This window comes from Gobius niger (genome assembly GCF_951799975.1).
Source record: "Gobius niger genome assembly, chromosome: 8".
In the NCBI taxonomy this organism is placed as follows: domain Eukaryota; kingdom Metazoa; phylum Chordata; class Actinopteri; order Gobiiformes; family Gobiidae; genus Gobius; species Gobius niger.
Window position 1 is genome coordinate 18,956,171 of NC_136859.1, and position 17,228 is coordinate 18,973,398.

At 40.3% G+C, this 17,228-nt stretch overlaps 2 protein-coding genes across 2 annotated transcripts in view; one reads left to right on the forward strand and one right to left on the reverse strand.

Annotated features, from left to right (window-relative positions):
* The window catches only part of dnah5 (dynein, axonemal, heavy chain 5), a 47,965-nt gene extending 42,364 nt beyond the window's left edge, over nt 1-5,601 (reverse strand). Inside the window, exon 1 of the mRNA XM_079561431.1 lies at nt 5,395-5,601. Coding sequence (XP_079417557.1) covers nt 5,395-5,490 — 96 coding nt within the window. The 5' untranslated portion in view covers nt 5,491-5,601. The remainder of the gene's footprint in view (nt 1-5,394) is intronic.
* Nucleotides 5,602-6,562: 961 nt separating this feature from the next.
* Nucleotides 6,563-17,228, forward strand: part of triob (trio Rho guanine nucleotide exchange factor b) — a 67,778-nt gene continuing 57,112 nt past the window's right edge. Inside the window, exons 1-2 of the mRNA XM_079561150.1 lie at nt 6,563-6,880; nt 15,670-15,723. Coding sequence (XP_079417276.1) covers nt 6,811-6,880; nt 15,670-15,723 — 124 coding nt within the window. The 5' untranslated portion in view covers nt 6,563-6,810. The remainder of the gene's footprint in view (nt 6,881-15,669; nt 15,724-17,228) is intronic.

A 17,228-nucleotide genomic window follows, 5' to 3' on the forward strand; every position in this document is an offset into this window, starting at 1 on the left:
TAGCTTTGCTCAATATGTGATGCAGATCCTTTATAACCAAAATAGAGTGACTAACTTTCCCCATGTTACACTCAATTGCGCAACAAATGATTGGACAAATGCAGATTAGAGCAGGCTTCGGTTTGGGATGTTGGGACAGTAAAATCAACCACAATGAGGTTGCTAAGCACTGCTGCTTAGTAACGCAGGCACAAGGTCAGCCAATAAATTAGATTAAACTGGCTGCTATGCATGGTACTGTAGCTGCAACAGGGCAGCATCTAGACTCTCCCATTTACCCGTCCTGGGGTCTGGTGAGAATAAACACGGATGACTGTAGGAATTATTCTGTGCCTAAAATACTTTCATTGACGTCATATTGAGTGTTTCTTGAGGACTCAAAACACTTGTAAAAACATTCAAATGGATTATCCACCAAGAGTTCAGAGCTTTGATGCTTTTTTTCTAAGAATACTTGAATAGATTGATTATAGTAGATTCATGAAGGCGTTTGATTCTGAAAAATAATAGAAGAAAACATAATTCTTCTCCTTCACACTGTTTGGAAATTGGAACTATTAAAAAAGAAATGCTTCTGTAAGTCCATTTAGGGACCATCAGACAGCTATGGCTCAGGGAAAAGCAAGCAAGTATACTTGAAAAAGTAAGTTTGCTAAACCTGTCAAAGTTTCTCACCTTTTCTATTTATTCTGTGGGAAAAGTTACAAAAAAAGAGTATCTGACAGACAGTTCAAACACTCAATACAATCACCCACTAAAACAATAACACAGCTCAACTGACAGAAGACATGCCTTGATATATTCAGCTGTTAGCTCCAACAAACAAAGCCTCCCCTTGAGCTTAACTTAAAGCAGACTGGCTCTACAATATTAAACAGACTGTTGCTTGAAAATTACAGGCTGTACAGCTTTGAAGGAAAATATTCATTAAGACACATGATGTGTTGTCCATTTACAGAAGGACGCAAGACATGAACAGTCCGAAAACAGAAAATATCTTTAACTCTTGAAGACAACCTTAACCTACCACGTTGTTGATGTATATTGGATTCCTGTTGTATAGATTGACAATTACAAATTCATCTTACCTGGATCACTTTAGCAATAATCCGTTTCCAGAGTATTTTGCCATACATAGTGGACTTAAGTCTCAAATCCCCAATGTAAAGTGTAGCATATCTGCTCTTCAAGACATATCACTTTCTCATTAGCGTGTGCACAGTGGAGACTGGAGCGGACACTCTCACCCTTTAAATGGCTAGCCCATCATCAAATGTGCAGAGAATAGGACTGTGTTGAGCAAATTCGGAGCAATGAGCATACAAACGATGCATTATCATTATCAGACAGACAGACAGACACTTTTATTTGACATTCAAACACCATTTCCACACATAAGCACTCTGTGCACAGTGTGTACAGGACAATCTGAAGTCTTATATTAATATTAATAAAATGAATGCTTTACAAATATCCTTTTCCTCATTTGCATCTGGCTTCTCCCAGCACCCGTAAGAGTTTTATATGCTGTTTCTAATCCTACCACATTAATCATGAATTGCAAAGCAGGTAGTCAAGAAGCCAAGTTGTCTGTAACTTCAGAACTCTTGGGTCACCTTACCTTGTTCTGATAGTCTGCCGTAAAATGCAGCATCGCTGAGGTTCTTTCACTCTGACACTTCCTTTCAAGGCATATTCACATTCCTAATTAGCTTAGCTTTTCGTTACGATACAGAGTTACAGCTCACAACAAAGACAAGTAGACAGAGAACAAGCGGCTTTGCAGCAGTTTGTGAGCAATCAGCCTTCTTATTTGCCATGTGAGAAAGGTTACTGCCCTGAAATTATGTGTGTGTCTACTGAGGGGGCATTGGTGTCGGGTAACCACCTGTCCGTAAGGTAATTATCAAGGTCCTCTGCTCCCCTTACAAAGCCCTTTGACAGAGACAGACAAAGTATAGAAAGAAGAATTTCCAAAACTAGTTGTTGAAACATGAACCAATGCAATACATTCATTAGGTCATATCAGAATATTATACTGTTGTTATGTATTTATTTTATTATATCATTTAGAATATGGTGTGTAATTATTTATCCTTGATAAACATTTTGGTATAGACATTAACTGAAATGATATAGAAGTTAAAATAATGCATGTGATGTGGCACAATCACCTTAAACATCAAATGAGTTGGTGGAACAAAAATACAGGCTGCTATAATATTTAAAGTATTCAGTGTCAATCAGGTGAGTTATTGTGTGAAGTCTCAAGTTGTCCCTGTAAAAATGTTCAAATTAGTGTGAAACGGTATTCGCTCCACTTTGGCACCGCTCACTCTACACGGATCCCACTGATGGTTTGATAGTGAATAAATGATTGCAGAGCTTTGCATTTAAAAGCAGTTTGGTCATCAATTTTTCAGACAGCCATGACTGATTTTCTATGTTGGACTGTCTGGTTGGGAGCTACCGTGAAACAGGAGAGGGAGCGTAAATTATAAATGAGAGGGTGGTGAGATCTAAAAGACAGAAAGACAGAAAAGAAACGGGTGAGGGAGACAGAAGTCCGGTGTTCTCTCTGAGGAGACTCGTGCTGATACAGACAGCTCAGACAAATCAGATGTTTAAGCCTTCACAGTTGCTTTAAAAACAATGACGTCCTCAACAAATTACATGTTAAGACAAGTTAAAAAAAAAAAATTGAGATGAGATAATCATCAGCTGTTTTCTATCGATCAAGAATTATTATTTTTCCCTCAGTTTTTTGGACATTTTTACAGCATTTCACACCAAAACAATTTATTTTGCAAAACAGATTTTGGATGCTGCAACAGAGGAAGGCGCTAAGCAATGTTTTTACATTTCTCTGGATTGGCAGTTGTGCTCATAAGCTACTGTAATATTAACATCGTGCTCAAAACAACACCTGCACACTCAGGTTCATCCAAAGTTAATTTCACTCCGGGCATCTCATGGTAAATGGTAAATGGACTCAACGTATACAGCGCTTTTCTACCTTTATCGGACCCAAAGCGCTTTACAGTAAGGAACCAGTCACCCATTCAGTCTCTCATTCATACACCAATGTACGCAGACGCTGGAGGCAAGTAGGGTGAAGTGTCTTGCCCAAGGACACAATGGCAGTGTGCATTTGCGGGAGCTGGGATATAGAAGTATGTAATTTCATACATCCCATGCATGCAGGGGGCCTACGTCAAAACACATCCCCTATAGAGATATTGTATTATTATTTATTATTGATTGACTGCGGAATTCTTTCAGCACCTTCATGCTTTGTGCAATTTATGCAAGTTATGCATCAAAACGTTCCGCATGTTGAGGAGAAGGGTACTATTACTTTTGGGACTTCTGCAACTTACGTTTTTTCCGCAATCGGCCAAAATGTCGGAGATTTTTCCCATTGACTTATAATGGGGCTGCCGCAAATCCATGCTTTTCTGCTCTTTTTTCTGCATTTTATGCAATTTCTGCACTTTGTGCATGTTCAGCTTCTGCAACTTGTGGGTTTTGAGAAAAAATCGTCCTTCTGCAGTTTTCCAGTTTTTTTATACGGGAGTTTGAAATGTTTGCATTGGCGTGTATGGGGGAATCCAGCCAATGGGGAGACTCCAGGCCTTTCAGCCATTTGTGCAGCTTCTGCCAATCAAGCACTGAGGCCATTTCAACAGTTTGACCAGTTTATGGAATATAAAAGTTTATGCAATATTAACAATTTATGCAAATTAACCACTTTATGCATTTTAAAGTGTTTATGCAACTTAAGAGTTTATGCCATTTAGGATTTATGAATTTTAAAGAGTTTATGCAATTTACATAATTTATGCAAATTAACCCATTCATGCATTTTACCACTTTATGCAGTTTATACAGTTTATGCAACATGACATTTTATGCATTTTACCAGTTTATGCAAATTAATCAATTTATGCAATTTGAAGAGTTTATGCAATTTCTGCATTCGCTTCCCGCAATTCCGCAGTCTAGTTATTATTATTATTTAGGCTAACGGTTGCAGGAATTGCACGTGATATTTGCCTTTTGACAAATTATCCAGATTACTACGAAGTAAAATTTTTCGGACAGATGCATGAACATGAACAACAGTTGGAAATCATGGACTCTGACCTAAATTTTAACAGTCCTATTAAGTCTATTACATCAGTGGCCTATTACATCTAAAAACGTCGCCAAGACAAAAAAAATAATGTGTGAAAGACTATAATTCATGCGTTTGTCTCCAGCCGGTTAGACTGCTGTAACGGTCTCCTCAAGGCTTTTCTAAACGAGCTGTTAGACAGCTGCAGTACATCCAAAATGCTGCTGCAGTTGTTCTGACCAGAACCAGGAAATACGACCAGATTAGTCCAGTGCTCCGGTCACTGCACTGGCTTCCTGTCTCTCAGAGACTTTACAATAGCTCTGCTTGTCTACAAGTCTTTTCTTAGTCGGGCTCCCAAATATATGGCTAACGTGTTAGAGCCATATGAACCACCTCAGGAAGCGGTCTCTTGGCGGTTCCTGGAGTCACGACTAAGGCTGCCTTTGAGTTTCATGCAGCAAAAGCCTGGAACAGCCTCCATGGGGATGTGAGACAGGCTATGCCTATGTTTAAGTCCAGGCTGAAAGCATGGGGATTTACTGTTGCTTATGGCAATTGAACATATTTTAACTAATTTTATTTATGTATTTGTTTATATTGATTGTTATTTATCTCATTGCTTTTATTGTATTGTGTGTGTCTTGTTGTGTTTTTGTGTGTTTGGTGTTGCTGTAAGGCACACTAAGTTGTCTTTGACATGAAATGTGCTGTACAAATAAACCTGCCTTGCCTTTATTTGTAGTTATATGATATGAGTGGCCTCGTATAAAGCTCATGTGGACACATTTAGAGCATACACATGCACCAGGTAGTGTAGATATTTTCAAATAATTGGATAGCTTCTTTCTATATTTCATCGTTAGTCCTTGCATCTTTATCAAATGGAAAACTTTCACCACACATAACTTTCTACTCCATGTCCATGGCGCCATCTAGTGGATTAGGGCATATAAACACGACCTGGTAGTATCCAAAAGATTTAACCCCTAAAAAATGCCCCAGCTGGAGATCCGTGATATCAAAGTGCAAAGTGAGTCACCTAATCATCTGACAACCTAGCAGACATTTAAACGGGGTTGACCCAATTCATAAAATACAACAGGGTTAAAGGGGACTTTATGATTTCCATCCAGTGCCTGTGTCATATATATATATATATATATATATATATATATATATATATATATATATATATATATATATATATATATATATATATATATATATATATATATATATATATATTTCAAATGCATCATGCAAAAACGTCAAACCTGAATTTCCTTGAATATCTCCGAAGGAGCTGCAATCTGGCTGGGTCTGATCCTGTAGCTCACTTTAGTGATGCGAGAATTGGGCGACGACGTCATTGCGATTACATTCCTTTACGTGAGCTCTTCCGCGGTTATTCTCTCTGTATCATCAAGTTATTTTGCTCTTCTAAAATGATCATCGATCGTTGTTTAGATATCGATACGCAGCATCCCTGAAAAAAACAAGAGTGGAAATCTCGGTATGTTGTTGGAAGTTTCCATGGTTACTGGGCGCACCAGCAGGGGTCCAAGTTAAAGTAAAGCTTGGCCAGCTTTTAAGGAAGTTACATATTAATTTTCTTATCTCTCTCCGTCTGGGAGGTTACAGGGAAGGCATACAAACTGTCACAAAAAAAATCTTCTCATCAGAGCGGATTGCGAGATTTAGCCTATCCAACAGTCTCTTGGTAAAAAGAAAGAAACGTAACTTTTGCGCGCTGGATTTCTCAGCAATAACTGGCTATAACCTCGCAGGTCGTATTCATTCAGTCAACCAAGAACTCAAGTGCGAACACATGATTTTGGTATTTAAAAAAAACTAAATAGCATTTCCAGAGCTCGCCTCTAGGTGGCAGACGTAATTCACACATAATCTGGGTTGGAAAATAACACAGTGGTTGCCCACTGAACAAAGTTAAATTTTCGGACAAATGACCTCATTGGCCTGTTGTAGCATCATCTATGCCACTCCCTTTCCGTAAAGCTAAAAGATTGCCTCGTTAGTTGTCGGGCTGATGTAACATAAAAAATGCCTAATGGATGCAGTGTTTTATATGCTCACTGCTGTATGAGAGTCGCTATGCGAGAGATAACCAGATGTCTACTACTTAATGCTGCCCCTGTTCCAATGACATCATCTGTAACATCTTGATAAGAAATGAAAAATGAGCTGCAACGACTCCCACGTAACCCGCATCAGCACCGCAGTGTGTGATGCTGGGGGGCTGCAGCTGATGTGCACTCTTGGGCTGTGCGCACAATGCACCAATCCCCATCTTCTCCCCCCCTTCATCAGAAACGGAATCCCAGGATATCCCACCCCCACACACACCCCGAAACGGAATAGCCCTCCTCTCTCCCGCTTTATCCCCTCCTCTATTACCTCAGCCTTCGTTACTACACCCCTTTTCTTCCTTCTCCTCCTCCTCTGCCTCACGTCCCATACTCGGGAGCGCCGCATACCGGTCGCCAGGATTTTCCCTTCTCGGCCAAAATGGAGGAGGAGGTCTGTCGCTTATTGAAGGGAGCACAGATTGTATGACCGGATCTGTCTCAATGAAAGGCGTCGGGGCACAGTTTTGCTCATAGGAAGGCATTGCAATAGCGTTTGGATAAAAACCTCGGTGGATCTCTATCGCAGTTTGTGCGTCCGCAGCCATGAGCGCAGCGGAGGGACTGGAAGAAGCTGCGAAGGACGCAGCAGACATAGCGGCGTTTTTCAAATCCGGTAAGTCGGTAAGGGGCGAGTCAGTCTTTGGGAGGCTTCAAGAGAGCTGTCGGTGTGGTCACTTGAGTGCTAAATTGATCAGCAGTCATAGATCTTGAGAGATAGACGTGTGTGTAGCGTTGTGCCCAGATTGAGCCCTAACCATATCTGTCTGGTGACATGTCATCCTGCAGTCTTTGATGACAACACCTCCCCCGTAATGTGCTTTTGATTATCAGTCAGTGACCCCATTTCGGCTTGGCCCGAGTAGAGGCTGAGGTGTGGACGGTGCCGTTCATGCCTTTTTTATTTCGTCATCACCGCTTCATCATGAATCCTTTTCCGTGTCCTTTGTATCGGACTTAGCCACCCTTGAGTAAATATAACGACAATTCACGAGAACGTGACAACATGCAGCATCCGTACTCTGGCAAGGCCATCATCACGCAACTATGGCCAATGGGTTGCACTGTACGCACTGGGCCTGTCTTACGATGCCATCATAACAAATAAGCTCAGGCCCGCCTTGTGCCTACCTCCTTGCTGTACACTGAAAACAAAACACATTTTATATATCCTATGGGTAGAACACTGGGGCGTATATCCTGAACAGCTGCTTGCAGGATGGCTTGAACCTGTGCACTATTTTGCTGTAATAAAAGTGCATTCTTGTTTTGATTAGCATTATTGTTTGTATTGTAGTTTTTATGAGACATTTTAGATATTGTGTCGTTTTTAAAATCTATGCACTGTGTTTGATGTAGATACGTCGTTTATGACATCTTTCTTCAAAGTTATTAACAAACACCATCAACATCAACAATCACTGTGGCACAGACACTAAGTCTATCAGAAGTGCTGTCACTGATAAGTTGGCACACAGGGTCTACTGAGGGTTTGGTTGTCCCAGTAGAGCAGGACCACCACACCAGAAAGCAGCTGTCCTTCTGGTGCTCAGCTGTTTCTGTTTGGACACCTGGTGCCATGGTTCTGCTGTTACCCATCAAGCTTTTAACATGCAGGAACACACACACACTATCAGCATGCAACATAATTACTTTTACACCGTTTATATCCTATGGGTTTACATTTATTAAGCAGGCATGAGATTGCTGTGTCCGCATAGCTTGTTGTCAGAATGGATTGTATTCAAATGTTACAGTTTCTGTTACGCTTGACTGGATGTCCGCCAGTATTTTCCTATAGCTATGTTGAATCAGGCTGGAAAGTTGGCTCTCAGTATAACGGGGCTCTTTGGATGTTTATATAGCAGCACATGCAGTTCATACAGAATTCATGAAGGAGACAGAAATAGTGCTTCAGGAAACTTTTATAATATACAGCATGGTATAGTTAAGTTTTAAATAAGAGATCTGTACCGCACAATATTGCATAACTATGTCAGCATCATTTGTGTTGCTTATATATTTGGGTAATTTGATATTCACGTCAGTCAAAAATGACTGACTATCACAATTTGCAACATGGGTCACTGTAGTAGATCATCTGTCTTCTTCGAGCATTATTAGCAGGAGTATATTCTGGTGCCCTAAAAATTTAAACTGTGTAGTGGAAATGGATTGTGCATGGGCCACATGACCTAATCCCTAGGTCCCCTGGCAGCATGCAAGTTTTGGATTAATTTTTTACTCCTCAATGTCTCTTCATGTGTAAAGATTTTTCTCATCATTCCCATCATTTGTCCTTATAAGATGAATAAAAATCAATAGTTATTCAATATGCTTTATATTTTGGGAATATATGTATTTGATACACCGAGCTACAAATGTTGTTTGATGAGTCCATTACAATGTTACCTCAAAAAGCCTAAAGCTATTAGTAATAATCTATATTTGGAGACATTGTCCATAAGAGTTGGTAATAATCCGTAAATAGCCCTGTGAGTGACATGTAATCCATTTAGTAGACGTATACAGTAGCATCATTTAAACACAAGCTGCTGTGTAACTCAATTGACGTGAAAGCTGCCGGCTGGATTATGATGTAAGCTTAAATAACTGTCACAAAAAATTGCAGCGAAGCCTTAATAAAGTTACACTTGCCATTTTTAAGACCAGATATTCAGCGACATCAAAATTAGCAGGTGCTTTGATGTGCGGTAAAAATGAATCATCTGCACCTGGGACATAAAAATAACTACATCAACAATGGCCACATCATTTCTGGTCACAGAAAGCCATTTTCTACAAAGTGAACCGAGTGACCTGTGGCAACGGACGCTATCATGAAACCAAAGCGCAATCAATGAAAGAGTAATGACTTATAGTTATTTTACACAGCCAAGCAGAAAACTTATATAATCATGTCGTAGTTGTGGTGAGGAAGACTGTAAGACATCAATAGTGAGTGCATGCAATTGGTTTTAAGTAAAGAAGTTAAACCAAAATGATTATACACTGAACATTATCACCCTTATTGTAACTTGGTTTTGTAGTAAGTGTTAAGTGTTTCCAAAAAATGAAAGTCAAAGTGAATGACAGAAAATAGGCTACTTCGGGGAACTAACAGAGTTACATTCATCAAATTATAGAGATGAGGCTTGGGTGGAGCTGCGCTGCAAAATGTAGACTGCTTCCATCCTCTTGCTGTGAGACTGAAACCTTCGGGTTACATCCAGGGGCAGCTTAATTGGCAGTTGGTTAGAGTTGAAGGCTCCGCGTCCAGTTTGGCATTTTCTGCACTCCTAGATGTGGGATCCCTTACTGCAAATAAGAATTAAAAGCACGATCCATGTGTCCTACAGTCCGCGATGTGAACAGTTGTAGTTGACATTGTTGTATTGTACTGTACAAGCAAATTGCAATAGGAGAATATGCTCTTGCTCTATATCAAGTACAAATTCAACTAGTTACAACTAGGGTGGCAAAATTCTGGAAATTTTCAGTGTCATACATTTTTAATGGGAATAAACATGGAATAAATGTAATTGAAGGTTGCTTCTTTACAGACAGATATATCAATTGCAGCTTAAGAATCTGATTTGAAAGTTATACACTGAAATATTCATCACAGCAAAAAGGAAAAGTCTCAAAGAAATCATTGCCATTTCTGACACCAGGGTTTGAAGAGGACAGTGTTTTGTGTGGCCTATACAACGAAGAGCTTTTGTAAATGGAGTGGACTCGTTCAGTATTACAATAATGCGATACATTGTTTTCGGAGTTTGTGCCCATGTGTCAGTCTGTACAGATCTGTGCTCAGACACCGACCCCCGCCCACTGTCAGTTAGAGACAGGTGAATTGAACAAAATCATTATGAAAAACTTTGCTGTTTGTCCCACCGCTTAGGAAGAGTACTAAGCAGAATTAAGGTTAGGAAAGTTGTGTTATTGTTTTGAGATATGGAGCCTCTCACGTCTTCTATGGTGCGTGTCAAATGCGTTTTATGGTTCAAAAACATCATTAATGAGTAACTGATAGGTGAGTAATTGTTTATTCAATGAACATTTTTAAAATATACTTACAATTTCCAAGTTACAGTTCCCATTGAAAGTTTCCAGAAATGTCATTGGATTATTAAATGTCATGTTAACTAGAGTGTGTTCAATTGTGTGAGAAGTCCTCCATGTAGTCTCCCTGTCCGTATAGAGCGAGAAGCTCTATGGGAAATCCCATTGAAGCTCTCTTTTTAGAATGCAGCCTCTGATTGGCTAACTCTTGATTGCTTTGAGGCTCGGCATCTAAGCAAAGGACAGGTTGTAACACCCACTAGCTGAATGCTGATTGGCTGCCTCCGCAAAAAGGGGGAAAAAAGCTCCTCCTCCTGATGCTCTGTCTGTGAGAGCGGCATTAGCATTAACTGCTGTCACTGTGAAGCTACAAGAGGAAAACTGAAGCTATTGAGGCCAATGTGACAGGGATGGACTTCATTTCAGTCATGAACTACTTGTTTTATGGAAGCTTTCAATATAATTGACTTGTGTGGGTACTGTGTAGTGCGTAGGAAAAGGAAGGAGGAAGTGGTTTCAAGGGCCCTTGACACAAGCACAACAGCTCAGAGTTTGCTCAACTGTGTACCTGGTTTCTGTGTTTAGTCCCAGTCTGACTTGGTTTAGTTCTAGTTTAGTCCCAGGTGTTCTTTGTTTGGTCCAAGTTTATTGTTCTCGTTTAAACCATGTTAGCGTTTGGACTTGATTTAGTTGCTGATGTAGAATAGCCTATACATTTCCTCCTAAATATTAGGCTTAATTCAATTGCTGAATTTTAACTATGAGTCGAAAGTCTAAATAAATCCTGTGTGCATAAAAAGGCTGTTGTAGAAATGTAGGGTACAATTTTGGTACAGGTTTAACCAGGTCCATGATAATGAATAGAAAACATCATGAGCTTCCTTTGTTTGAAAGACCACCACCAATATTCTAACTTTACCAGATAAACAATACAAATGCTTTAAGATGTCATTCTGCTACAAAGGTTAGTGTCCACCCTTCAGAATAGTGACCCAAACCTGCTCTCGGACTAACCCAACCCTCAACCCTCTCCTGTTATGGGGAGGGTTGGGTAAAATCATTGCAATCATTGTAAAATATGTTTTACTCTGTTTCTATGTAACATTAAAGCCTCTTGATTTAGAGGTATCTACTCATTGTTCTGGAGAACTTGCATACTTAGTATCTCCGCAAAATGTTGAAATAAGAAATGTCTTGCGTGACCCACCCCGCTTTCTCCTACAGACTGTTTGATATCATCAGACTCTGACCTTTCCTACGCTCAGAGTACAAGCATGCCACTCTCTTCTCTGTTACATCCAATTATTGAGTTAAACTGCCATACTTGGCTCTTGTAATGACCATCTAATCCCTGTATCTGTGGTAGCTAACAAGTTAATTTGCCAGTTGGTTACACGATGGACCATATAGCCAACTGTGAAAAATAGTTTTAAATGGGCTTATCAACAGTTAGAGGGTTATGGTGAAAAGCCAAATAAATCTCAATGAGTCATGAAATTGTATTTGTTTTGACTCTGAGGATTTGTTTAGAATGAAATTGATGCAAGTGCACGCACATCATCGCGTAGGATTCTTCAACATCATGAAGATCACATTATTTTGTTAAATCGTTGTAAATTGTCATACTTTTTCTTTTTCCTCTAAACATTAAATAACATAATGTGTTCTTTTACACTACAGGATCACAAATGTGATTCCTAGTCAAAAATATCAGAAACAATTATTCTGCAAAAGCAAAAACACAGTCTTATATGCAGTGACAGTTTTGAGTCCCCAGTCCATTAAATCGGCTTGAGGATTTATTTATTTATTGATGGGGACAATGCACTTTCATGAATATTTGCATTGAAGCAACAAAAACAGACGCAAACATGCAGGATTATAGCCATAAGGCTCATTTACATCCGTAGTCCTGAAGCAGATAACAGAAATACAGAAAATACGGGGTCTTGGCCTGAAACAAGCTGTGTCTGATCTTAAGGTAATGGATCTATCCCAAATCCAGCCAGTGCTGTATACTGTTGTTATGTCCTTGAGCAAAACACTTGACCTGCCTTCCCCTAGTGTTTGTGTACAGTTCACTGGTGACTGAATGTGAGTGCTTGATGCTAGTGCTAGAGGAGGAAGAAAAGGGCAACTTAAAAGTGAATATTTGCCATTTCAGTAAATAATCAACTACATTACCAGCATTACATTTATTGGGCACACAACACAAATATGACATTTCGACTTGACCAAATGTAAACCTAAATGCACAACATATTAGATATTCATCACCAGTTGATGCAATTGGTTAAATACTTCCTTGGGCACATCAATGATACATGCCCAGCCCTTTTTGCCATTCATAAACTCTACTCGGCTGATAATGTGTTGGTAGGATGCTAAGTGCAGCCTCCAGGACAGCGTGATTATGTCTTGAGAGCACATGCACACATGTCGAGGTATAAATCATTACTTCCCACCCACATTGCCTGAGGCCCTGGAAGTAACCAAGAGGGGGATGGAGAGATGCTAGCTGAGGATCCCGCCGCACTGGAGGATTGTGGTCATAAAAACTGGCTGTGGGCTGGTCTATGTGTCTCTCTTGTGAATCCCTCAACTGATATCATATCAGCGAGGCCTCTGTCAGTCATCTGCACACTCCCACTCATCCCGATGCGTTTTTCATAGCTTTCGTTGCCTCCTCCATTCTCCTCCTACACGTCATTACCTCATACTGTACCTTTGCTCCACTAGCTGTCTTTAGATTCAGAAGTGTGTCTTGTTTTCCCCTTTCTTTATGATTGCAATCAGATCCCCATTTTAAAACCGTAATTACATTTCTAAGAGAGGCTGATCACATTGGGCCATTAGCTGTTTGGGTCTTGATAAGGTTAAAGTGGACAGCGGTATATAAAATGCAGCAGAGCAGGTTCGTCTATTACAGTGTGGTTAAAAGTGCTTTTGCATAATATTGAATATTGAATCTTTTACTGGTATCCTTTACCTTCTTCATAATCTTTTTAGATCCCAAACAAAAATTATACTATATTACTAACACAACTCAGTACAGATGACAGGTCGAAAACCTCCTTCTATAATGAAAAACTCCAGCTACATCATCTTAGTCATGGTGCTGTAATGCATCATATGGGCAATCCTGGACACACGCCTGCACACACGCACGCACACACGCACACCACACACGCACGCACACGCACGCACACACAAACAAAAATGTTTTAATGCTACTGTATAAACTTCTTGAGACTTGTTTAAATACTGCATAAAGTGTGCCATAAATAAGAATTCTAATCAGCATTCTGTGGATCTTCATCTCAAAAATACTTCATACACATATATCCTTCCTCCTTGTCTACCGCGTAACTAGAAGCATCTGGATCCAGCACTTGAAGCTGAAGGCCCCCCATGTCTCTCCCTCGGTTCTTTAAGTACAGGTCTTTGAAAATTAAGCTGTGAGGTCGTGACCCATATAGCACTGAGACTAACAACAGTCTTGAAATGTATGAAACCATTTTCTTGGAAGCAAGTCAAGAGTGATAAAGTACAAGTGCAGTTCTCTGAGTGCAGTAGATTTCTGTCTAGAAGATACCCTGGTTAAGAAGAAGCAGCTTTGTTTGATGTGGAAGAGAAATCTGTCTCTTTCCTCAAGTCCCTCATGAATGACTGCTCTCCATTTTCTGAGAGACAGCCCACACACTCCATGGAGGAAGCTGATTTCCTACCACACATATCCTGAGTCAGGAAATACATTCTTGTTCTCATGGACACTGCCCACATCATGTTACCTGAAGCATATACTCGGTTAATTTGTAACGTCCTTTTAACACAAAAGTATTTGGTAAATCCATCCATCCATTCATCTTCTTCCACTTTTCCGTTTCCGGGTCGTGGGGGCAGCTGTTGGAGCTGCCCAAATCACACTGCACCAGCCCCCAATGGCTCCTCCTGCAGGTGGTGGGTCCACGGAAGGACGGCCTCACGATTAACCGGGCCTGTTGGTCTCTTATAAGGGGCTTCTGAACCGCTCTTTGTCTGACCCATCACCTAGGACCTGTTTGCCATGGGAGACCCTACCAGGGGCACGAAGCCCCGACAACAGAGCTCCCAGGATCATTCGGGTGCTCAAACCCCTCCACCACGTAAGGTGGCGGTTCCAGGAGGGGATTTGGTAAATCATGTACATTGAAGTTCAGAGTGAAAATGTACAACTTCGTGCATTACAAAAAAACCTAAAAAACACTTCCAACTACATTTTGGCACTTCTGTCATCCCAAATAACAAGGAATGTGCAGAATGTGACACAGCATTATTGAGGTGAAATCAAAGTGCACATCCCACTGTGCTTGCATGCATGTGTAAGCTGGTGCTAGTCCTCTGTTAACAGCTGTGCTCACTCTGTCCAACAGAAAGTGCTGTCTCTTTTCACTTGTGCACACACAGTTGCACGTATTAACACAAAGTAACATTGCCCTTTCCTTTGAAGACCGCACCAGCCTCTGATCCCTGTCGCGTGAACACTGCCAACTTTGTGCTCCCTGGGCTTATGCAGGCTAAATTCCAGCTTGGCCTCTCTGGCTTCACACAAAATAGGTTGACCAAATTTAAAATCCTATTTTATTGCCATGAGATTACATAGTTCTTAGTGTGCTTAGCTTTTGTAAGTGTTATATTGCCTAAGAACATATAAAAATGTAATTCATAATATGCAGTCATTTATTTCTTATCTCAAGATTTCAAGAATTCTCATTGAAATTTGTACTGTAAATTAAAAAATACCCTCGTATCAAAAGTACTTGAAATACATTCACAAAACACAATTTTGAAATTGACATGTACAGTGTGTGAGCCGGTGCTTACTGTAATCCTTATAGCAGCATATGCCAGGGTTGAGAAGTGCGTCCAGGAGAAGCCAGGGCACTGAGAAGCTAAGCTGTCCACTTCCCTCACCCCTAATTCTGTATCCTGCATCAAACTAAATGTCACTGAGCAGCTTCTTTGTAAGATCATGTTAGTGAACCAATAGTGAACGTTAATTTGGTTTATTTTAAGGACCAAACTTCTAAAACAGCAGTACGTTACACTTTATTTCTGAAATAAATCCTCAGACACATAAGATACTGTGATCTAGTGTTGTCTTTAATTATCAGCTGGTGCAATGAGAGTCACGGATGGTTCTGAAGTGGTGCGATGTCAACAAGAAAAAGCATTAAAATTAAATTATATTATATGTTTAAACAGATTGATATATCTTGTAATATCTGCACACGGAAGATACTAAAGCTTTTCCTATAATCCTCTCCACTTTTTCACCAGAATTGTTTTTGTCTTTTACAGACTGCTCAATTCCAAAATGTGACTCCAAACTGGATGGCCCCACTCAAACCACAGGTATGTGTAATGCATTACTCTACACTGAGTGCAGAATTATTACGCAAATTCGTTTTTTGACAATGTTATTATTTTTCTTCACATTTTCACGGTGTAAAACTTAAAGGCGGTTGGATTGAAGTGTCCCAGGTGGCGGTGTTTGTAATGAGAGAAAGTGTGCTTAAAGCAGGTTCACGCTCTGTATAACGTGTGCAAAATTATTATGCAGCCATGTTCCATCACCAACATTGGAAAGAGAAAACATTTGAGGAAGTCACTAAATTGTTAATAGCTGGTCAGAGGAATGCAGCGCTCTTGAAATATCGAAAAATATTGGGACGGGCCACAGAATCATCAAGCGTTTTGTTGCCAAGAGGGTCGTAAGAAGTGAGATGAAAAGAAAAATCACAAAGTAGCTGTCAAAAAATTAAGCAGAAATCCATCAGGAATAAATTATGTACCAGTGCTGTCATTTCCAGCAGCTGTAACTGACCTGAAGTATCCAGAAGTACCAGGTGTTCAGTGCTCTGAGATTATGCCAATGTGGGAAAAGGGTAAACCTTACCACTATTGATCAAAACACATCAGCCAAGATGTTTTGCCTGGGTCAGGAAGGATCTGAAGACAGGTCTTTCTAAGGTTTTATGGACTGATGAGACCAGAGTGACTCTGGATGCACTTGTCCTGTAACACCACTTGAAGAATTATCTTCTAAGAACTGGCAGGATGTTTGAGAATCCAGTTTAAATTCCACATTCAACTTGAACTAACTCATCTTGAGTGATACCTACCCACCCCGTGTCTCTCCTCCATCTTTCTGACGCCAAAGTCAGAGTCGAGCATTATTCCCATTACTGATCCAGCCATGGGCCCATTCATGTCTTTAGATCCTTCCTGACCCAGTCTAGACCTCTTGGCTTATGTGTTCTGATCAATAGAAGTCAGGTTTACACTTTTCCCACATTAGCAATGTCTCTCAGCACTGAACACCTTGTACTTCTGGACACTTCAGGTCAGTTACAACTGCTGAAATGACAGCACTGGTAGACAATGGATTCCTGATGGCTTCATTTTTGGCAGTTACATTGTGTTTTTTCTTGTTATCTCACTTCTTACGACTCTATTGGCTCTTGGCAACAAAACGTTTGATGGTTCTGTGGTGCTGTCCCAATATTGCATGATATTTCAAGAGCGCTGACCAGCTATTAACAATCTGTGACATTTTCAGATGTTTTTTCCTTCCCATTTTGTGAGGGAACACTTTTTTCAGAGTAACTTGTTTACCTTAATAAATCCTTTTCGTGGTTCCTCTGGGGGTAATACAGGTGTTGATGGGTCTTTCATCTCCCCTGGTGTCTCTGGCCAGAAAACTACAATTGCAGCTTTCCTGCCTACGGGTCGGAGGCACCAATACACACTAATGGAATCACAACGAATAAGCTAGCAGGCTAACGGGCAAATGTAGCTGCGGGCTAGCGCCACTTTAGCAGAGTTCACAGCCAAGTTTGAGTGAAAAAAAATATCTC